General features: G+C 38.2%; 1 protein-coding gene across 1 annotated transcript in view; it reads left to right on the top strand.

Annotated features, from left to right (window-relative positions):
- LOC150103053 (phospholipid-transporting ATPase ABCA1-like) overlaps window positions 1-24,866 on the top strand; it is an 859,669-nt gene that overhangs the window by 212,965 nt on the left and 621,838 nt on the right. Inside the window, exon 11 of the mRNA XM_090398068.1 lies at window positions 18,592-18,706. Within this exon, the coding sequence (XP_090254194.1) occupies window positions 18,592-18,706 (115 nt within the window). The remainder of the gene's footprint in view (window positions 1-18,591; window positions 18,707-24,866) is intronic.

Here is a 24,866-nt window from a genome sequence, read left to right as displayed (position 1 = left end):
TATTTATTTTTGATAAATGAGTTAAAATATCCATCGAAGATGAAGCGAGCTCTGGATGCCCAACTGAGGTCACTATGAAGGAAATGATTGACAAAATCCATGGTATCTTTATGGAAGACCACCAAGTGAAAGTGCATGAAATTGCTGAGATTGTAGGCATCTCAACTGAATGGGTGTATAATATCCTGCACGAAAAATTGGACATGAAAAAGCTGTGTGTGCATTGGGTGCCGCGATTGTTGACTGTCAATCAAAAATGCATGTGAAAAGACGTTTCAACACAGTGTTTGGTGTTGTTTAATCACTATTTGCAGGATTTTTTTCATTGATTCGTGACTAGAGAAAACTTGGATCCACCACTACACACCTGACTCCAAGCAGCAGTCAAAACAGTGGACACTGCCCGGTGAAAGAGCACCGAAAAAAGCAAAGGCCGTTTTGTCAGATGGGAAGGTGATGGCCACAGTTTTTTGGGATATCCAAAGAATTATCACGATAAGCTATTTGGAAAAAGGTAAGACAATAACAGGAGTCTATTATGCATCATTGTTGGAGCATTTAAAAGAAGAACCGAAGAAAAAATGGCCAAGATTGTCGCACTAAAAATTACTCTTTTATCAAGACAATGCACCATCCCACACATTGGCCTTCACAATGACAAAATTGTGCGAATTGGTTCCACATCCCCCATATTCACCGGACTTGCCCCATGTGACTTCTTCTTGTTCCCAAACTTAAAAATTTGGCTTGGTGTGAAAAAAGTTTCTTCGAACGAGGCTGTCATCAAGGCTGTCAATGACTATTTTGCACAATTTGTCAAATCATACTTTTTAGATGGGATGAAAAAAATTGGAAACTTGCTGGACCAAATGTGTAGACCTCAATGGAGACTATGTTGAGAAATAGAGGTGATTTTTTACAAAAAAATATGTTAAGTTATTTTTTTCCCAAACTTTTCAAACATCCCTCGTATCGCTCAGAAATTTCTCAAACTCGATCTCCTTGTTCCCATATACTATCTCTTCCTTCCAGTCTATGTTCCTGTAATTTAAGTCTCCCATCAGGATCCCCTTCTTTTTACATGCCCAACTAATTTGCTTAAACATTTCACAATCACTATTCTCTGATTCACTGGCCTATAGCCATCTTCTAAAGGAACTTACAAAAAAAGGCACGTGCACATAGGCACTACAACACAGTAACAGGGAATGAAGAGATGAAGTTATTGTTCTCCTAAAAGTCCTGATGGTGCCGTCTAGCAGACTAAGTAGTTATTCTTGGCCATTGGGCTGAAGGTCTGCTGATGTAAGCCTCCCAAATTTGGGGCAGTCGCATACAACCAAATTTGTTGAGGTTTGGAGAATTTCTTAGGGCTGAGGCTGATTCCATAAATAGTCTTTCAAATTTGTATTTGCTACAGTGTATTATTGTAGCTTTCTTCCACCGTATTCTGTGGCGTGTATCCAGAGCATGGTCTGCAAGATCAGAATGGCTGTAGTTGTGAAAACGGATGTAGTCCTTGTGTTCAGAAATTCTGATATTCGCTGTCCTGCCTGTTTGGCCAAAGTAAGACAGTTTACAACTGCAAGGGATCTGGTATACACCAGGTAGGTCTAGGGGAAGTGGTTAGTCTTTAGTGGAGCGGATAAGGGATGTCAATCAATTTTCTGTAAGGTCTGTAATAGGAGGTCAGGTTATGTTTTTTTAAGATTTTGGTAATCTTTTCCGAGGTGCCTTGGATGTAGGGAATGGTGATAGATTTAGGTTGTGGAGGGGGGGGGGGGGGCTGTGGTTTGTAGGTTCTAATATTTTTTGGATTTTTTTAGGGGGGGGGGGTAGCCATTGACTGAGAAAGTGTTAAGGATGTGATTTAGTTCAGTGTTTAGGGCCAAGTCGTTTGAACAGATTAGTTTAGCCCTGTTGTATAGTGTTTTCACCACTCCATATTGTTGTGAGGGGGGGGGGATTGTTGGTGAATGTATCTGTCTGTATGGGTGGGTTTTCTGTAAACTGAGAAAACTGAGGTTCCATTAGGCTGGTGGGTGACTAGTGTGTCTAGGAAAGGGAGGCTGTTGTTTTCCTCTTTTTCCAGGGTGAACTTGATTCTGGGGTGTTGGTTGTTTAAGTGTGTTAAGAAGGAGAGAAGTGTTTCAGAGCCATGTGGCCAAATAGCGAACACATCATCAATGTAGCGAAGCCATATGGTTGGTTTTTGTGGGGAAGAGGCTAAGGATTTTTCTTCAAAGGTCTCCTTAAAGAAATTGGCCAAGGGTGGAGAGAGTGGTGATTTTTTTCTGTGAATTCTACAAACAAATAGAGGGGACAGCCATGGGTTCACCACTCTTCCCACGCTTGTCCAATTTCTGTATGGAGACCTTTGAAGAAAAATCCTTAGCCTCTGCCCCACAAAAACCAACCACATGGCTTCGTTACATTGATGATGTGTTCGCTATTTCGCCACATGGCTCTGAAACACTTCTCTCCTTCTTAACACACTTAAACAACCAACACCCCAGAATCAAGTTCACCCTGGAAAAAGAGGAAAACAACAGCCTCCCTTTCCTAGACACACTAGTCACCCACCAGCCTAATGGAACCTTGGTTTTCTCAGTTTACAGAAAACCCACCCATACAGACAGATACATTCACCAACAATCCCCCCCCCCTCACAGCAATATGGAGTGGTGAAAACACTATACAACAGGGCTAAACTAATCTGTTCAAACGACTTGGCCCTAAACACTGAACTAAATCACATCCTCAACACTTTCTCAGTCAATGGCTATCCCCCCCCCCTAAAAAAATCCAAAAAATATTAGAACCTACAAACCACAGATTCCCCACCCCCCCGCTTCCACTACAAGGATTATTCTAAACCCATCACCATTCCCTACATCTGAGGCACCTCAGAATAGATTACCAAAATCTTAAAAAAAACATAACCTGACCTCTTGTTACAGACCTTACAGAAAATTGGCATCTCTTATCTGCTCCACTAAAGACTAACCACTTCCCCTAGACCTACCTGGTGTATACCAGGTGTAAATTGTCTTACTTTGGCCAAACAGGCAGGACAGTGAATATCAGAATTTCTGAACACAAGGACTACATCCGTTTTCACAAGTACAGCCATTCTGGTCTTGCAGACCATTCTCCGGATACGCGCCATAGAATACGATGGAAGAAAGCTACAGTAATACACCGTAGCAAATACAAATTTGAAAGACTGTTTATGGAATCGGCCTCAGCCCTAAGAAATTCTCCAAACCTCAACAAATTTGGTTGTATGCGACTGCCCCAAATTTGGGAGACATACATCAGAAGATCTTCACTCCAACGGCCAAGAACACCTACTTAGCCCGCTAAAGGACACCATCAGGACTTTTAGGAGAACAATAGCTTCATTTCTTCATTCCCAGTTACTGTTTTGTAGTGTCTACGTGCACATGCCTTTTTTTGTAAGTTCCTTTAGAAGATGGCAATGTGACGTTGCTGAAATATTGGAAATATTTATTAAAGTATAATTGAATTTATAATCTTAACTACGTTGTTCAATTCCTTAAGTGTTTTAATAATTCTCTATTCTAGCTGCTATACTGCACTTCTCTCTCTCTCTCTCTCTCTCTTTCTCTCTCTCTTTGGTTTGACCACTCCCATTTCCCTGATCCTCACTGTGATTTCCATTCTTACCTGTCTCATTCTCATCTTTATGCATTCCATCACCTTGTGCTGCTGCAGCCACATCTTCAACCTGATATTCATGTTCCTCCTGCTGTGCAATCTGTTGATTTGTGCTATCCTGTTTCACAGTTAGACTCTGATCATTTGCTACACTAACTTGTGGTTGTCATTCCTTTGTCATAGGAAAAATTGACAGCTACTGGTCACCAGATAGCTCATTTTCTGTCCATGTCTTCTTCTTCTTCTAGCTTTATAACTCTTTATGAGTTTTAGCTTGTAAAACAGTTTTTAGCCATTCTTTTCTTTTCTGTGCTATATTCTACCATTTCTTTCCATGTATAATTTGAAAATTCTTGTTTGAAATTATTATAATGAATACTAAAATCATTTGCATATAAATAATTTTCTTCTAAAAGTTTAAATAAGAGGTTTAATGAAAATTAGAAACACATATTTCAATCAAATCAGTACGAGACTAAGTTTTTGATTAAAAAAAAAAAAAAACAGCTAATGCCTTTTTGTTCCCGTTTAAGGAGTATGCGATGCCGTTTTAGCCCTATCTAACTTTTGGAGACTGAGTGGACAACTCAATCTCCACTGGTGGCCAATCACATGTAGCTGGCATAAGGCCTTCACTAATTAAACAGTAAACAGTGATGAGGATTGCTAGCAAGTGCTGCCATCTTGTGTTCCCTAACCCTAACACAATATTTTTAATGTCTGAAAATAGTTGGGTTTGACGGCCAATTTTCTTGAGTTTGTGGGATGAAAAACCCGAGTTTCAGGGAGAAAAAACTAGCTTGCCCAAGCCAGAGATCGACTAACTCGGGAACCAGTTGAAAAAAGTCTTAGAAAATGTTCCTCTAGTTGGCGACTAGATTTCAACCCTAAATCTTTCTTCATGTGGTCAAGTGCCTTAGAGTGCATACACCACTTCTACTGAGCTACACAGGCTATAAGTTTTTGATGTGTATCAGAAAATGGGTATAAGAAAGTGTTTTAATGTTTACTGCATATTCTGAAGTTTCTACCAGTTGCATGTATTCATGGGTCCATGGTCTTGTGCAACTAATGGTAGAAGGAAATCTGTTGCCAGCTGGGAAAACCTAAATGATTCTGGAGAAAACTTGCATGCCATCTCTATACAACATGACTAACTTTAGTCAGTCATATATATATATATATATATATATATATATATATATATATATATATATATATATATATATATATATATCTTCTTCTTCTTCTGCAGCTTCTCCCACTTAAGTGGGGTCAGTCTCCTCTACACCTTCCTGTCTTGGGCTGTCACCACATCCAAGTTCTTCATCCTCAAGTCCTCTTCTACCAGCTCCCTCCATCTCTTCTTTGGCCGCCCATGCTTCCGCCTTCCTTGCACATCCATCTGCATGATCCCTCTTCCCACATATTCGTCCTCCCTCCTCATCACATGACCAAACCATTTCAACCTTGCCTTCTGTATTTTCGCTCCTAAGTTCATAACTTTCACTGTTTCCTCGACATAGTCATTTCTCAGACGATCCTTTCTGGTCACACCGCACATCCACCTAAGCATTCTCATCTCTGCTACTTCCATCCTGCTGATGTTATTTTTCCTCTGGGCCACAATTTCTATAGCATATGTCATAGCTGGCCTCACTACTGTCCTATAGATTTTGCCTTTCAGATTGATTGGCACCCTCTTATCGCATAACACTCCAGCCATCTGCCTCCAGTTCCTCCAACTTGCTTGTATCCTGCATCGCACTTCCTTCCCAGCTCCTCCATCTTCTTCCACTGTTGAACCTAGTATCTAAAGTCTCTCACCTTCCTGATGACATTTCCTTCCAGCTCCAGATCTTTCTCCTGTCTGCCGCCCACTGTGCAACACATATACTCTGTCTTACTTCTACTCAGTCTCATACCTCTCTCTTCCAGTACTTTTCTCCATCTTTCCAGTTTAGTTCCTGCTTCTTCTCTTGAATCTGCACACAGCAAGACATCTGCATACAACATTGTCCAAGGTGCATCTTCTCTACTTGTCTTCACATTTCTGTACATTTCCTGCAACAACCTGACATATTTTTCCAGCACCTTCTTCTCCCTCAGGCACCTCCAGACTTCTTGCCTTGGCACTCTATCATATGCTTTCTCCAGATCAATAAATGCCAGATGTAGCCCCCTTTGCTTTTCTTGATACTTTTCCATCATCTGCCGTAACCCAAAGATAGCATCTCTTGTTGATCTACCAGGCATGAAGCCAAATTGTTCCTTTGCAATCTCCACCTCCTTCCTCAATCTACCATCAAGAACCCTTTCTAGGATTTTCATTGTGTGGGACATCAACTTTATTCCTCTGTAATTTTTACAGTCTTGTGCATCCCCTTTACCCTTGTAGATGGGGACAAGTGTACTCTCCCTCCATTCCTCGGATATATTTTCCTGTTGGCAAACTTTCATGAACAGGTCCCACAGTAGGTCAATTCCCTCTTCCCCCAGTGCCTTCCATGCCTCCACTGGAATTCTGTCGGGGCCCACCAATTTTCCATTCCTCATCCTCTTCATGGCCTCCGTCACTTCCACTCTACTGATGTTCTGCACCATCCCCTCAGAAGGCTGCCCATCTCCTCTGTGAGCCCTTGCATTTTCCTCATTCAAAAGTCCCTCAAAGTATATTTTCCATCTGTTTCTTATGTCCACATCCCTCCATAATACTCTTCCTTCAGCGTCTTTGATCTGCCTCACATGTAAGATGTCCTTTGCTGCTTTATTTCTAGATTTCGCTAGTTGGTAAATTTTTCTCTGTCCTTCCTCTGTTTCTAATTGATCATACAGATCTTGATATGCCATGGCCTTTGCCTGTGCCACAACTCTCTTGGCTTCTTGCTTTCTCTCTCTGTACACCTCTCTGTCCTCTTCCACTCTTGACTCATCCCACTTCTGCTTTGCTTTCCTCTTAGCTGTCAATGCCACTTGTACATCATTATTCCACCACCAACCCTCCTTCTGCTCTCTAATCTTTCCAGATGTCTCACCAAGCACCTCGATTGCACAGCTCAGGATTACTTTTGAATTATGTTTCCACCAATCTTGTACACTTTCCACTCCATCCGAAATCCTCTTTAACACCCTCTCCCTAAAACGATTCCTCACACTTCTTTTAAGTGAAACCACTTAATTTTCTTCATCCCATGGCATCCAGAGATTCTTATCCTTGATCTTATTTTAAAGTCTATGCACAGCAGTCAGGGTTGCTGTGCTACTTGATCTGTTGGAATTACTTTACAATTTGTCACAACCTTAATATGTTTTCTTCTACTCAAAATGTAGTCAATTTGTGAACTGTTGTCACCACTCCTAAATGTTATCAAAAGTTCTTCCCTCTTGTAGAAAAACGAGTTCACAATTGCCAGATCTTTCTTTATATATATATATATATATATATATATATATATATATATATCAGTGGTGTCGTGTGCCCATTTAGGTTGTGTGTGTTGTCATGTGGTATATGCAACCTGTGCTACAAAATTTCATGTCAATTTGATCGTATGACTGCATTTTTATTGATGTATGAAAGTTGTAAGAGTGCATAGGACATCAGCTCTCAGCTTAATTGGTGCAGTATAGGTAATTGTAGGATAACTTTCAATACTTTAATTTATCAATTAATATAATTTTAAACCTGCAAAGCATAAAGGTCAAATGAACAATAGCTATGCTTCACATGCACCGTTTATGTGAGAAGCACACAGGATTTATGCTTTATGGTGAGATTAGATTATCATTGGTGCAAATACTAGAGTGAGACATAGATCATTTCAATTTTGATGTGATTTTTAAATACGGCCATATACTCACAGAAATCAGAAAAAGTAATCACTTGGGAAATTATTATTTTTTCCTGATTGAACCAAAGAAAGGCTGAAGCAACTATTTTACTTTCTTATTTATACACCATTTCCAATCTCCTTTGACCATAATCATAAAATCCGTGAAAGCTCTGACAGAAACGGGACATTCAGTAGATCATCAACACTGTTTCCCATTGCAAATATTGGCAAAAAAAGTTTTAAATTATTTATGGAAAATTATGTATTAAAATCTTGATATCGGCATCCTAAACATCTCAGTTAACACCTCAGGCATGCAAAACAAATGTAACTCAGAAAACAAAAACAGCAACTCATGACAAATGACAACAATTGATTGGTTGACACGATAACCAATCATAGCCACTGATTTCTGGGTGCTATTGTCTCAGTGCACACCCTGCCTCACCATCTGCATGGTTAAAAACCACTGGAAAACTAAGAATTTGACCCAATGCTCAAAGATGCCCACATTTGTGACCACACACTTGTGCTATTAACGCAAATGTCATGCAATGTTTATGCATTGAAAAGTGTTCTCTTCATGAAGCATTAGTAGATTGTGTTTAATTTTAGGAATCATGCAAAGCCAGGCAACAATTAGAGGAGTGTTTAAAAGGAATTAATGTAAAATTATAATATCAGTGATATTGTTTTTCAGTGGGTGTGCATCACACACACACACACCTAGCACACTCTGATATATATATATATATATATATACTGACTTAGATTCGAGAACTGGAAATAACAATTAAATTTATTCAAAACACATTTCATTGGATTGTCCGACTTCTTCAGTCGTGGGAACATAGAAAGCAAATAAAAAACACTATAAGAAACATCGTATCACTATAAAAATGACTATTATAAAATTCAGTTAGCTTTGAACTGTAGCTACAGTCCGTGAAGTTCTATTGTTGGGCATCTGATTTCACTAGTGTGCCAATATTGGATAGCAGAGCTGAAAGAGTCCAGTAGATTATAACTAAGGTTATTATTTATATGATGAGGGTCCATAACAATTTCCTTAGACTCGACAATGCGGTGCTCCACCTCGTCATGGCATATATGAAGGTTTGAAGTTGTTGTCCAGTTTATCTCATTTTATTTGCTTTCTATGTTCCCACGCCTGAAGAAGTCGGATAATCCGATGAAACATGTTGTGTTTTGAATAAATTTAATTGTTATTTCTAGTTCTCAGATCTAAGTCAGTATATATAAAAATGAACATATCCCAATTCTGAGTTAATATTAAATATTGTCATATATATATATATATATATATATATATATATATATATATATATATATATATATATATATATATATATATATATATATATATATATATATATAGATAGATAGATAGATAGATAGATAGATAGATAGATTTTTTTTTTTTAATTTAACTTGTTAAAATAAACATTACACGATAGGTAACAAGGACTATTTACATATTATATATTATAAGTATATAAGAATATATATTTCAGAGGAAGAAACATTTTCCTTTCGGGTGTACAATAGAGAATGCAACAAATGAATTAAAAAATTACAGTTCAGTTTCAGTCTGAGTTATCTTTCAGATGAAGCACATTGTCATCGTCAATCCAGAAGAGGATACCAGTCGGATTCCACGCCTCTATGAATTGCGCGACAGTTCTTGTTTCTTTGAAGTGCTCAAGTTCCAATATAAGCCTGCTTTTTAGTTTCCGACGGAGGAAATACATGAGGGTTTGTGCAGTTTCAGTGATGGATGGGTGCTGGTTACTTCTTGTCTGTTTTAGATAGAAGCTGTAGATGACGGCCTTAGCGCAGATGAAGAAGAAATTGCATGTTCTGTGTCTGTGTTCTTCTGTGTGGACTAAATTCCAGTAGTCTTCTTGGCTGTGTGCGTAGTTACAGGTGCTCGAGGCAATATTCAGGGTATAGGTGATTAATTTTGTTTGCAGGACAGGTCAGATATGTGTGTTCCAAGGTACCTGAAACGTCACAGAATAGACACAGATCCATTTCACTTAGCTGAAATTTGTAGAGCTTAGAAGGAGTTGGCAAGATGTTATGCCATAGTCTCCACTGTATGTCGGAATCTGGTTTGGCACATTTTGATTTATATGGCAGATCCCACTGAAAACTGTGTGGTATATGTATCCTTGTAGATGAGAGTGTTAAGGCTGAATATAAGAAGGACGAGGATGGGGACACTGACATGAGGAAGTGGTATATTTTCTTGTAGTTGGAGGGAAGAATTGGAAGTGAGGCTTCAGATTGTACAAGATGAAATATTGGCCCCAAGCAGTTTCTAGAAGTAATACGGATTTCCTGAGGTGTAGCGATATCTGGATAGGCTTTTATAATGGAGGCTTGCAGCTGTTGATATTTCTTTTCAGTTTTTGGGTTCTTCATTGGTAGGCTGGTGAATGCTTTCCACTTTAGGATGCAGGTTAGGAGGTCTCCTATGACTCTTATTCCTGCCCAGTTCCATGTAGGGAAAAGAAAAGGCTGGCCCATTGTGAGACTTGTGATGTTTCTGTTTGCAAATAGTGGTTCTGTAAGTACAGCTGACTCTGTTGATCCTGTGAGTGTGTGATGAAGTCCAGTGTTTTTCCATTGCTGTAGAGCGTCTTTGTAAAAATGAGGTAGTTTAAGAGGAGATGGTGCAGGACTGGCCATTCGGAGGATTGTGGAAAGTGTAAGTCCTCTGGTGGATGATTTCATGATGTAATCGAAGGTGGTTACATAAGTGTGATTGTATTGAAGTGTCTTTAGGAGGAGGATTATCCTGAAGGATCTAATCTTGTTTTCAAGGGAAATCAGGCCTTGACCTCCCTTGCTGAGTGGCTTGCAGAGTTGAGGGTATGTTGTCCAGTGAGTTTTGTTCCAGAGGAAACGTTTGATTTCCTTTTGAATGTGGTAGAGAAATTCTTCAGGAGGTGTGAGTACTTTGAGGGTATGTCATAAGACACTTGCAGCCATCTGGTTAACTATTAGTACTCTTCCTCTAAGTGAAGACATGGAACGAACGCTGTTCCATTTACCTAGCACCTGTTTAAAATGATTGTGCAGCTGTGTCCAGTTTAGTGTGTTATATATTTTGGTGTTGCCAAGGTGCACACCTAAGTATCTTTGTCCTTCGCTTGACCAGGTACGTTCGATCGGAGAATCATTTCTAGACTTCCATCTGCCTGACCACAAGCCCGTGGTTTTGTGTGGATTTAATTTGGCCCCTGAGGCTCGTGCATATAGTCTGTGTGCTTCCTCAGTTACTGTCATTTCTTCTTCATTTCGTACTATTACAGTGACGTCATCGGCATATGCTGATAAGGTAATTTTTTGATGTGGCTCTATTATTCTGGTTCGTTTGAAGATGATGGTGTCGTGTACTCTTTTTAAGAAGGGTTCTATGGCCAGTGTGTATAATTGACCAGAGAGGGGACATCCTTGCTTGATCCCTCGAGAGTATGACAAAGTGCGAGTGAGCCTGTTGTTGATTTTTAAACAGAAGTGTGCATCTCTGTAAAGCAATTGCACTGTTTCAATGATGAGAGGACCATAGCCAAATGCCTTTAGAACTTCATAAAGGTACTCGTGCTCTACCCTGTCGAAAGCCTTCTCCTGATCAAGGCTGATGAGAGCTAGGTCTTCATGTTGGCTGTTTGCGATGTCGATGAGATCTCTTATTAAATGGAGGTTATCATGTATTGATCTTCCTGGGACAGAGTACGTTTGATGTTGGCCAATAACTTTGGACAGTGTTGGCTTTATTCGGTTTGCTATAACTTTGGAAATTATTTTGCAATCAGTATTAATTAGGGAGATTGGACGGCAGTTCCGGATATCCGTGTGGTCTCCCTTCTTTGGTATCAATGAATATCAATCCATCAATGGCCTCCCACAATCCATCACGACCTAATATTATAATTAGGTCGTGATGGATTGTGGGAGGCCATTGATGTAGGCTTCTTGCAGTGTTTTGAGGAGAAGTGGTCCGAGTTGATTCCAGAAGACTTGGAAAAACTCTGACGTGAGACCATCAAGGCCAGGAGATTTGTTCTTTGGCAAAGATGTGCATGCGGTTTTCAGTTCATCTAGCATGATTTTCTGTTCTAAGTGGTTCCGATCTGTTGCAGAGATTTTTTTTGTTTCTTTCAGTATTTCGTGAATGGCATGATGGGATGTTCCTGCAGTGCTGTATGCATTCTTGTAGTATTGTAGGATTTCAGAGGTGATTTTACTTGGGTCTTCTGTGAGGCTGTCATCTTGAAGTCTGATAGCAGAGATGGAATTTGCTGCCTGGCATGTTTTTTCCAAAGAGAAAAAATATTTTGTGGGGGGCGTCTGAAAGATTTATTTGTGTATGCTGCGATCTAAGTAGGGCACCTTTTGCCGATAATTCTGCCTGTCTTTGCATGGCTTGGAAGACAGAATTGTGTTCAGGGCTCTCTTTCTTCTGGGAGATACTTGAGCTGTTCTTCAAGTTGTCGGATTCTAATGTTCTTCTGTTGATTTTTATGGTGACTGTAGATCTGCGTAAAGTATTTTATTCGTGATTTTAAGTGGGGCCACCATGTTTTCATTGGTTCTGTATCCACTTTCGAGTGAGTGAGGTTGGTTATTAAAGCCTGAGTGTTCGTTATATAAGCTGGATCTTTCAGGAGAGTATTGTTGAAGATCCAATAGGCACTTCCTGACTTGGATGCTTCAAAAGATAATGAAAGTTGCAGCTTGACGAAGCAATGATCTGAAATGTAGGAAGGGATGTGTGAGATGTTTCTAACTAGAGGCAAGGTGTGTTTGGAAATGTAGTATCTGTCGAGTCGTGCTTGGTAGAGTGGCCTATTTGTCGCTGTGATTGCTGACCTCCATGTATAGGATTTCTTATTAGGATGTTGATGCTGAAAGATATCGATGAGTTCATTGTCGTTTACCAGTGTTTGAAGTTTGTTTATTAATTGGCTACGATGTTCAGCACACTGAAATCTGTCTTTTTCTTGGTGAAGAATGCAATTAAAGTCTCCCACTATTATGACATGTTCTTGGTCTATACTAGAAAGATGGTTTTGGACAAAATCCAGGATTTGTGATGCCAGAGCATCCTGCTGTGGTATATAGATGTTGAACACATGCAGGGTGATATGGTTAGGTGCTATTATGTGAGCATACAAGGCATATCCTTTTATATCAGCAATCACTTTTAGTTTGTAGGGAGTGCTATGATGTACACCTAAGCTAACTCCTGATCCATGATGTTGTTGGGTTGCAGAGTGCTGTAAGTCATATGGCCACTCTCCTCATCTTCTGGATAAATTGGATGAGGAGTTGATGTTTGTTTCTTGCAGAAGTATTAGGTCTATATGATATTTTTATACCTGGTTAAGGACTATTCTGTTGCGTAGAGCTGAGGCACATCCTCTTGCATTGAGAGAGAAAAGGCGTATAGACATTATGAGTTATGAAAGTTTGATTGTAAGTTTAATCTAGTATTGGTTCTGGTACTGTGTTTGTAGCCTATTAATTAGGTAGTAGATTCACTTACTCCTGTTAACCTCTGCTCTGCTCTTTTTACATTTCAGTTTCGAGTGTAGGTCCTGAAGTTGAGATATTAGTTCCGGGATTCTTGTGGTGTATTTGAGGGCTATAGTTAGTTTGTGAGGAGAACCTCGCACTTTCTGTATGAAGGATGACAGCTACTTCATGGTTAGGGGACCCTTAGTGTGGGGAAGTTCACCCTCAGCTTCCTCTTCTTCTAGGTCGTCATGTGGAAATACACTTTCCTCATCGTCTGGGAACTCTGTTTCTCCTTGGCTGGCTGCAGGAGCTACTCAAAATGGAAGGCCATTTTGAGTAGTTTCTTCTATAGGGTGAGGTTTTGAATTAGCGGGAGGCTGAGTTGGTGATTCTGGTTGCTGGGTCTGGGGATTTCTTTTAATTAGTTCATCCTTGTCATCTCTGTTGGGAGGATCCGTGTTTTCGTGTTGTGAGACTTCGTTATCTGAGCCTTGGATCTCATTACTTGGCAGGCGTTCAAGAGCGACGTGAGCATTGTCTTTTTCAGTTCGGAATTTTCTTTCCTCTGAAGTTTGTGATGAGGAGAGAATTTTTGGTTTACATTTTCCTGTGCTTTGATTTTCTTCATGTACGATGTTATTCTGTTCAGCTGGTTTACTATTCTGTGCTGGGATGTTTGTTGATGAACTGTTGGTAATATAGGGACATTGTTTTCTAATGTGACCGTCTTCATGACAGAAGAAGCACTGTGATGAGGAAGATAAGTAGAAAGTATAGCTTATTCCATTTATGTCCGTGTTGATTAATTTTGGGAGGTCGTGTAGTGTGTCGTTATTTGGAAAGTGCATTAATGCCTGCCTTCGAAAGCTTTTGACATCGGCAAATTCGGGCTTCTTCGTGGCTGCTGACAATGTGCGTATTTTTCCTGTGACAGAACCGTATCTTGATAACATGGATCTGATGAGTTGATGAGGAATTTCAGGGGGGACATTTGATACTGTTACTTTTGTCGGGGCCAGTGCTATTGGGGCTGCTTCGAAGTGATAATCGCCAATATCGATGCCTTTTTGCAGTACCATTTGTGCCCATGAGATATGGCTAAAATATACCTGCACAGTTCCAGCTATGCGGGAAGCGTCAGTAATATTTTTTGCGGGCACAATTTGGGCAATGGCCGTCAGATAATCTTCTAATGGGATGTTTTCTTTGGTGGCGGATTAACCACCATGGCAACTGCACATTCATGTTCTACCAAGGATTTAGCAATTCAAAGACCCCGTACGACTTCGTACCCAGAAGGAAGAGCAAAGTTCACCAGAGCAATGTACATGGAAAACAGTTCATTCGATTCAAAATCTTACGCTAATGTTGTATCTAATGGCAATATCCTATCGTCTCCCAAAACACTGATCTCACACACGAATGCCACATCAGTCAGCAATAAACCGATTAACGCAAAAATAACTACCTCTGTTACGAACATCATTTCCCGAGAAAATGGGATTGTTATTTTCGCCACCAAAGATAGATAGATAGATAGATAGATAGATAGATAGATAGATAGATAGATAGATAGATAGAAGTATTGACTGCTGGTTCATGAGTATATGTGACTAAGAGTGTATAAGGAAGAACGCTGGAATAAGATAATGACATTTATCGTTTTTATTTTAATTGACAACACAGCGTTTCATTCTAATTTCACAGGATGACTTCAAGTGTAAACATAGAAACTAGTAGACAAAACAGTAATGACTAACAAAGGTGATAACTATTATGTGATTCTGGAAGAGATCGATGTTATTTAAAAATATTTCTTACATTTTTAAAAATTATGGAGACAACTACCGTGTTTGAGTAAAACTTTAGTTTAATATGAACCAAAATCCACACTCGACATTTCGACCTTTATATCAAGGCCATCTTCTGGAGCATATATATTATATATACTCCAGAAAAGCATATATAGTATATATGCTACAACGAAAAGCACCTAATTCAAATTCGCGTAACTCAGGGTATAATTTTGCATGTAATTTATATATACAAACATACAATTGGGACCAAAAGTTTACAAAAACCTATATTTTTAAGAAATCTAATCATAATTGTAGTTTTTCGTACATAAAAAAAATAAAGTTATTTCGATGTCGATGGTTTCATAAAATCTAATAGATTCGTCTGACAGCATAATGTCTTTTTCTTGTCACGCAAAATTTCTTCATAGCAAGGTAATGATTTTTTTATTCCTTGCCTTGTGGCTACAATTCATTCCTGTTAGAATCTATGTCCTCCAAAATCTGTAAACCTTTCTTTTATGATTGTTCTTACTGTGGATTCCTGTAGATCGAACTTCTTTGCTAGCTCACAAATTTTTATTCCGCCTTCAAAATGCTTAATAATGTCGAGTTTTGTTTCCAAAGTCAATGTTTTACTTTTCTTGCTAGCTGTAGAAGAATTGGACTTGCTTCTTTTGGACAACATTATTATTTTTTATGTGATAAAATTTTTATCAAGAACATAACATTAAACAATCACAAGGTTTGTAGACTATAAAAATCGTGTATGAATGGAGACCGTGCAAAAGACATCAGTGCTTGTTCACAGCATGTGCGACACTGGCGAATGCGGCTGGCGCCTGAAAGATACGAGTAGTGGTGAGGCGTGAAGCGGGACGGGAATACTTACCTATAAGAAACCGCATAACTCCAGATTTGCTTAAGTCGGGGTATGACTGTATTATTAACACAAAACCCAGGTTTCCAAATTTATTTTTCCCACATCAAAACACCCCCCCCACACACACACTCCCTTCTTCCCCCCCTTGTTATAAACAACCTTCAGCAGGATCATGACATTGTAAGACATCCTAGTATTCAAACAAGGTATGTACAAAATTTTTCTACCTCTTTTATTCTGCTATAATTGCCTTCTATACTCACCCATAATGCCCTAAAATATATATACCCCTTTTTTGAGTAATAATAGCCAATGTATTTAAAATAAGGGACACTCCTAAACAAAAACAGGTTATAATAGCCATAATTATAATAATAGTGTTTAAGAGGAGTGGCATGGGAATTTTCCCAGAAACTATACCTAATCATGATTATATATATACATTTTAACCAGTTGGTATGGAATGGTTTCCAATGCTAGCTGCAGGTTGCCTAGAGACCTGAAGTATGCTAGATACTAAATGTTAGGTGAGCTGAATATGTGCCATCCAGATTCTTGGAATTTTCATGCCACCATTATTGTTGATATTTGGGTGGTTTATCAGGATTTCACAGGCTTCCTTAAATTTTCTTTTATACCAGGTTTTTGATTGGTGTAAAGAGCGGGTACTTTTCCAGTCGATTTGATGTAAGTTGTTGAGGGCGTGATCTGAGAATCCTGCTTCACCAAAATGGTTGCAATAAACTCCAGGATGTGCCAAAGGGAGGAGCGGATCCTTAGAGGAGTTGAATATGTTTTTAAGTTTTGTAGGTGGTTTGAAGGTGGCATTGAGATTGTAGTGGTGTAGGATTCTGTTGAATTTTTCTGGTAACATTTTAATGTATGGGATGGCTATGGTTTTACTGCAATCTAGATTCTTTTTTGATGATTTTATGAAGTATTTTATTGATAGTATTTTTGTTATAGCCATTATTTATAAATGTGTCACTGATGATTTTTAATTCCTGTTTCAGAGTTTGCTGGTTAGAGCAAATTGTTATAGCTCTGTTTTTAAGAGTGTTAATGACTCCATATTTTTTTTGTGATGGGTGGTATGAATTAGCATGTATGTATTGGCCAGTGCGTGTTCGGTTTGTGGTAGACTGAGGATAGACTGCCTGAAGGAAGACATGTGACCAGTGTACCCAGGAACGGGAGCGAATTCTGATTTTCAATTTCGATTGTAAATTGTATGCGCTCATGTTGTTTGTTTAGGTGGATAAGGAATATGCTTAGCGTTTGTCACCCATGTGGCCAGATAATGAACACATCGTCAATGTATCTAAGCCATACTGTAGGTTTTGGAGTGGAGGAGTTTCAAGGGCATTTTGCTCAAAAGTTTCCATACAGAAGTTAGCAATTGGAGGGGATAGTGGTGAGCCCATGGCCGTACCTTCTTTTTTGTAGGTAAAATTTATTTTGCCACATGAAGTAACCGGAACGTAGTACGTGGGTACCTAAAAGTAATACCTAAAAGTAGTACATAGTACCTAAAAGAAAGGATTAAAATATTTCTAATTGTATAATCTTAAAAGGTACCTGTGGTATGACTATAAACAACAAAATACATGAGCTTCTTCTTCTTTTCCCTACTACGTATTAGGCCTACTGGTCTGTTACAGAGCTGACTTGAGCTTTTCTAAGTCGTACCCGTCCCGAGGATAAGGTGACTAGCCCTATGCCTCTCTATATATTATATAGCTGTATCTTGTGTGTTCACGGGACCGGTTTGCCTGCTTGCAGGGGGAAAACCCCCAGATAAACTGGGGAGAAAAAACCCTGCTGTCCTTGCCCAAGTACCGGCTAACTTGGCTATGTCTGAGAAAGATCTTTAAGCTCCTCACGTCGGCAACGGGAATCGAACCCAGGACACTCCTTTCCCAGGCAGATGATTGCGAAGCGCATAGCCACTAGACTAACTGTGCAGACCAAGTTACATGATAACCACAGTAATTAACTTTAATGAAACAAAAGTACAGATATTTTGTACTTTCAACAATTGGTACATATAACAATTGGTTTACCAATTAATTGGTAAACTAGTTGTTGTATATATCTTGTATTTCTGTTTCTTTGATTTGCTTGTTTCTATGCACTGATGATGTAGTTATTTTCAGTACAAAATATTTGTCTTTCATTTCATTATAGTTAATTACTGTGGTTATCGTGTGATTTGTTTTTTGTTTCTAATTCCTTCATTAGCCAAACATGCACATGCATATTTATGCATGTGCATGTTTGGCTAATGAAGTCTATGATGTATTCGGGCAAGTTGATACTTTGGAGATGTTAAGAATCTAATGCCATTTTTCAAAGTCTCCCAGATTTTTCTCTCCGTTGTATCATAGCAAAGGTGTAATACTTCTGATTTATCCCATAACACTTGATGTCTTATTCATGAAGCATTTGGTGGGTCAGCTGAAGAGAGCAGATGTGATGACAAAGCTGAAGCTTCACTCCTATGGTATTCAATATCTTGAATGTTCTTCAGTACATTGTTCAATTGAAATTTTTGTCTCTCCATAGTAAGATGACTGGTAATCACACCATAGCCAATAAACACCTGGATATTGAAGTGGGCATACATACACATTAAATAAGGTTCACTTATTTCATTCAGTGTTTGACACACATATACACATGCACACACACCTACCATTACCATATAGAGATGTATCAAGAAGTTATTTTCTATATTCTTAAATAATATTAACACATATTGAGCTAAATGTTTATTTCATACATAATGTATTTTCAATCTGAAAGGTATGAAAATTAATTTTTGCAACTTACTACTTTGCATTTATAGGTTTGGCTACTTTCTTAAAGGCACAATTCCTGCTATAATGGTGCTATCATGGATTTTCTTGGTTGCCTTTTTGGTTAGAGAACGAGTACTGGAACAAGAATTACATTTAGATGAGGTATTTTAATGCAGTATTCTGAAAATAAATATAGTACATAAACATAGAACTGCAGTTGATAAATAGAAATGTTTCATCTGCTTTTCATAATTTGAATGAAACCTGTAAATGTTATATTATTATTATTTATTTATTCACATAATTGATACACAGTCAAAACAAGATATCATTTAAACAACAATTTGACTGATAATACACAATAATTCAGATTCTACTCAAGAATCTAAGAATAATCAGTCAGGTAGTGTTGTAAAATATGGACTGTTCCAAGTACAGGAATACCTTGTATAGCGCGGTTAATTGGTTCCAAGAAGCGTCCGTGCTATGCAAAACCACATTGTCCAAGATCTAATTATAAAGGTTTTCAATTTAATTTGTTTATTACAAAAATTTAGGATAATAAAAATGTTTAAAAATGAAAAAAAATTGTTATTTTTATTAACTAAGTAACAAATAAAATCCTTTTAAACTGATATAAAAGTTGTAGAAAACAAAATAAATGTTGCTTCAATTTTAGCATACAGTAATTTACTTTTTACTAAAGTAGTCTTTTAGTGTTCATTGAACCATCCTTGTCTCTTCAAGTACTAGATCATTGTAGCATTTGATGGCATTATTGAGACTTTGTCTCACTTTGATGCTTCTTTCCAAATTCGGGTTGGCATTTATGAGAAATCAGAAGCTTCGTCGATTTTTCTCACAAAAGTTGAAAGGTCAGCAAAGGAAAATTCTTCAACCATGACATCATTGGGGTCATCTTCGTCTTCTTCTGCTTCATAGGCTCGTTGTTGTTCCAACTCCAAAAGGGTTTCATCATCCAGATCATTTGAACGAGAATCAATACATTCGTTCACATTGTTACAATCTAAACTTGTAAAACCAAGATCTTTGCCCATCTGCACAATTTCTGTGGAGATTTTCTCTTTCTGTGTTGCAAAGGCAACAAAGTCCTTTGAACAATGCGGCAAGATATTATGCCATACGGCTCTCATGATGCTTTGAGTCACATCTTGCCAAGATTCATAAATATTTTGAATGGCATCTTTTATGTTAAATTTCTTCCAAAATTCACATTTTTCAAAATCAAAATTCAAAAATTCCAAAATTCAAAGTCCAAGAATCTTCTTCTGCTGCAGCGTTAATAGCTTGAGCAAAAGATCGTCTTAAATAGTAAGCCGTGAAAGTGGAGATAATGCCTTGATCCATCGGCTGCAGAATTGATGGTGTGTTTGGAGGGAAAAATGAATCTTGACATTTTCATCTAAGTCAGTCAATAGAGTTGGATGGCCTGGCTCATTGTCTAATAAAAGCGAAATTTTGAAAGGAATATCATTCTTTTTACAATAGCTTTTTACTTCAAGTCAAAAACAAGTTTTAAACCAGTCTTCGAAAATTGAACTAGTCACCCACGTTTTTTTATTCGAATGCCAATGAACAGGTAAATTGTTCTTTGTAAAGCCCTTAAGAGCTCTTGGGTTTTCGGCTCTATACACTAACAGTGGCTTCAATTTTAAATCACCTGATGCATTACCTCCTAATAAAACTGTCAATCGGTCTTTTGACACTTTATACCCGGCTTGTGTTTCTTCCTTCTCTGCTACAAATGTGAACGATGGCATTCTTTTCCAGAACAAGCCAGTCTCGTCAGCGTTAAAAATTTGATCATCTGTTTAGCCTTCCTTCTCAATAAGCTCCTTCAATTCATTGGGAAATAATTCTGCAGTTTTAGTGTCAGCACTTGCGCTTTCACCTTGGATTCTTGCGTTATGGAGTCCCATATGCCTTTTGAAATTGTAGAACCACCCGCGACTTGCTATAAACGTTTCACTGGTTGTACCTCCTTCATTTTCACTTTCATTTTCTTTTATTTTTCATATAGACTTGTTGCTTTTGCCTAGGTTATCATTTGACTTAAAGGAATCTTTTTTCTGATATAATCTTTAATCCAGATCATTAGAAGGCGTTCCATATTTTCCATTGTAGAAGATCGATTTCTCATGATCACTTTTGACATATAAGAAGCGGTGCTCATTCCATGATGTTTAATCTTTTCTTTGCTCTGAATAATTATTCGTACAGATGACTCATTCATTGAATTCTCACGTGCTATTTTAGCAAACGAAGCGCCATTGTCATGACATTTTATAATTTCAAGTTACTTTTCTAATGTCAACCACTTGCGTTTTTTTGTTACTCCAACAGTGTTTTCTTTGTTTTGTCTCTTTTCACTCATACTTAATTAATAAAAAAAATATTAAATACTAATATTAACGTAAATAATAAAATGCCGCAGGGAAAGAACATGTCTACGTGAGAACCAATCGAATAACTACTGCATAAACGTGGCTCTCGACTGTCACTTGCGGTGCCTGGGAGTAGCTGGTCAGTGTTAACAATGTTAGTGTAATAATGATAAGTGTAATAATAAAAACTGCGTTAGACCAAAACCCACGTTGTTCAAAACCACGCTATACAAGGTATTCCTGTAATGCTGTTTTTTTTGTAGATCATATGGAGTCACTTCATTGATGTTTAATTGCTGTAAATAGTTGGATAGCTTGTTTGAAATTGCACCAAGTGCACTGATAACTATTGGGATAACTTTAGTGTGTTTAAGCCATAGCCTGCCAACTTCGATTGACAGATCTTGATATTTAGTCATTTTTTTTGAGTTCTCTGTTGCTAATGTTGTTATCACTGAGAACTGCGATATCAATAATCCAAACCTGCTGATGTTTGATTGTGATGTAAGGTCTATTGTGTTCCAAATGCTGGTCAGTTTGTATTCTAAAATCCCAGAGAATTTTTGCTGTTTCGTTTTTCCATTACTGTCTCTATTTTATGCTGCCACCAGTTATCAGAAATAGCAAAGCCATATTTATTATTATTATTATTATTCACATCTGATCTCCATGGAGTCAGAGACTCAATGTTGGAGGTATACACTATTGCACACAATGATCATCCAACTGTGCTTTAAACTGATTCAATGTATTTACATTCACACATGCTCAGGCAATGCATTCCACTGACCAATCACTCTCCATGCAAAGAACCTTCTGCTCATACCCTCTTTATACGGCTTCCAGTGATCGCCTGTTGTTATCCCCCCCCCCCTTCTCCCATTCTATGAAAAATCTCTTCCATATCAACCTGATAACAATCCCTGACTAACTTATGTCTCAATCATATCTGTCCTCATACTCCATATTCCAAAGAACACTGACTAGCTTTGTGAATCTTCTTGGGAACCCTTTCCAACATATCTTCTTCACCATGAAAACCCAGTGACCAGATCTGTGCACAATAATCCATATGAGGCCTGATCAAGGCCTTATACAATGGCATCATAACTTCTCTATTTCTGCATATCAGGGTCTTCCACATCATTGCCATTATCCAATGTCACGTCTTCACAACCAGCTGGTAAAATGTTACCAGCTGCATTGCAGCTGGTAAAATCTACTCACCACTGGCAGGGCAAGCATATTTCTCAAGCCCTGCCTATAAGTACAGATGGTTATGCATAGTTTGTTGATTGGCTGAAAATACAGAGATATGATAGAAATGTATAAATTATTAAGGGACCTTTATAGGATGCTTGAAAAGCAATTTTTCAGTGCATGACAATAACAGAGAGATCAAGGGTTCATTACTTGAATTTGTGTAAGAATGCTATTAGCAAGGACTTGAGGACTTGACTTTATGCTTGGAGAGTAGCACATGCCAAAGGATGTTGGTTCAATGTTCTCTATCAGTGAATAAGATTAACATATTTCACACTGGACACCAGGCATACTGCATTGTGTCATTGCCCATGGGGCAAGATGCAACAAATCATTTTGTACTTTCTGTTTGCATATAAGTAGGCATGTGACAAATGTTATCACATGTGTGTGTTATGTATATGTATTATTTATTTATATTTCTGCTTTCTAAAAATATATTCCAGGTGAATAACACTATACTAACAATAACATTTACACACTCTTTAACTCCTTTCGACCCAAGGGTGACATCTGCACATATATCCACTCTGACATACCTTGTCAGAGAGCACCCAACCTAGAATCGCCCAAAGTTGACCTACTTTGGTTGAAAATCTCCCTTCCGTGACTCAGTCAGATTCATTTGCTGTCTCTATTACTCTCCTAATGCCTCCAACCACTTGGAATCTTTAATTTACTCTCTTTAAAAATTGATTTCTCTAGTCCTATTTCTAAACAGTGAAAACACCCTCCTAGGAGATTTTAATGTCCACAACACCAACTGGCTTTCCTCTGGCTTTCCAATGGCTTTTCACAGATTGTTCACATGCAAACCAGTATATTGTAATGTGGGTGGGGAGGTTTAAATTGAGACCAGATAACCTTAACCACTCCCCAAACATCCTAGATCTCTTCCTTAACAGTCATTCTTCCAAATACACAATAAATGTAGTGGGCCTCATGGGTAATTCTGACCACAATCTAGTGCTTGTCTACTCCCCAGTGCAACAATGCTTACACAGATACTCCCATACAAGTTCAGCCTTCATAACCTCTGTGCCTCATTAGCATGCTTGGACTATTGTTTCTGGCCATCCAATCCAAATGTGGACAGGGAACATGGTATAGAGAGAGTGGATATTAACAGTAGCAGTGAATGTGTGTATGGAGAAGGAGTATATTGTAATGTGGGTGGGGAGGTTTAAATTGAGCAGATATATGTGGTAAGTGGTGATAAAGGTAAATGGGTATGGTGGAGAAATCACAACCGACAAGTGACTTGGATAGGACTGGTTATAGACCTGAAAATGAACTGCTGTGGTTGTTTATAAATGGCAGAAGTATCAGCAATAAGGGAGATGAAATGGTCGAATGAATATTACATCCTAATGGGAATAAAAACAGAAGGATACAGTATTTTTCTTAAGGAGGGGGAATGCTGCTGATGATAGCAGGGGAATTATGTCCACAATAGGTGGACATGAAAGAGAGAAATAGTAGCAATGGTTATGAGGCAGTGTGGTGTAACATGGAGGTTAACAGGAAGACTTGTTTAGTTGGATGTTGCTATAGGGAAAGGGAATGTGGAAGGTGGTGATGAAGAAATGTATAAACAACTTAGATTAGTGAACAAAAAAAGGGTAATTATTATGGGTGACTTTAATTATGGCAGTATAGATTGGACTGCAGGCAACATCTATCACAGGTAGAATGTAAAGGAGGACTAGTAAGGATCAAGAGTTTTGGATCTAATCATTTCAGAGGATGTAATTGTGAGTGAGGTTTCACACTTTCTTCCAATTTGAAGAAACTGGAAGAAAGTGCGAAATTGCATGCGAGTGATTTCCTCACAGAAGCCTACATATGGCTTGCCATATACAGGCTTCTGTGAGGAAAGGATATATGTGGAATTATAAGGCTGGTGATTATGACAAGCTTAGGAGACAGCTTGGTGCTATAGCATGGAATAAGGAGTTGAATGATAAGGAAATAAACGCTGCTTGGGAACTAACAAGGAAATACATAAAAGCATCAATGTGCAAATGTATTCTGATGACCAAAAGGATGAATAAGGTAGGTGTAAAATGGATAAATGAGGTACCTTAACATGAAATTGGGAAGAAGAAAAGGAAGAAAGTACTTTGGAGGGTACAAATGAATAATGGTAATAATCACTTACAGGAAGAATATAAAGAACAAGCTAGGAGAGTGACTCACTTAGTAAGAATAACAGAATTGTAGTATGTGCAAAAATTGGCAAATCAGGCGAAGAAAAACTCTAGAGCATTTTTCTACATGTGTCAAGTAGAAAAAAGAATGATTATAGTAAGATGATGTTAATGGATGAAAATGGTAGAATGATAACTGCTGCAGAAGACATTATTGAGGTATTTAGTGATAAATTTATAAGGGTATTATAAGATCCTCATGATTTCATCCTGATAAGGATGAAATCATGAGGATCTTAAGTGTAAAAGAAATAGGAAAGGATGGTTTAATTGTCACTGAGAAGGATGTATTTGAAGAAATAAATAACCTTGATGTCAATAAGGCAATAGAATTTCATGAAATTCACCACACGTCTTATGGGAATGTTCCAGTGAATTGGCATGCCTGTTTAATAAGTCTTAAAACAGCACAGGTTCCAAGGGAGTGGAAAGAAGGTAAAAATT

The sequence above is a fragment of the Typopeltis vanoorti genome, chromosome 9 (genome assembly GCF_054136105.1).
Source record: "Typopeltis vanoorti isolate ZY-2024b chromosome 9, IOZ_Tvanoo_1.0, whole genome shotgun sequence".
In the NCBI taxonomy this organism is placed as follows: domain Eukaryota; kingdom Metazoa; phylum Arthropoda; class Arachnida; order Uropygi; family Thelyphonidae; genus Typopeltis; species Typopeltis vanoorti.
The sequence above is the reverse complement of the archived record's forward strand: the minus strand, read 5'-3'. Positions and strand labels throughout refer to the sequence as shown.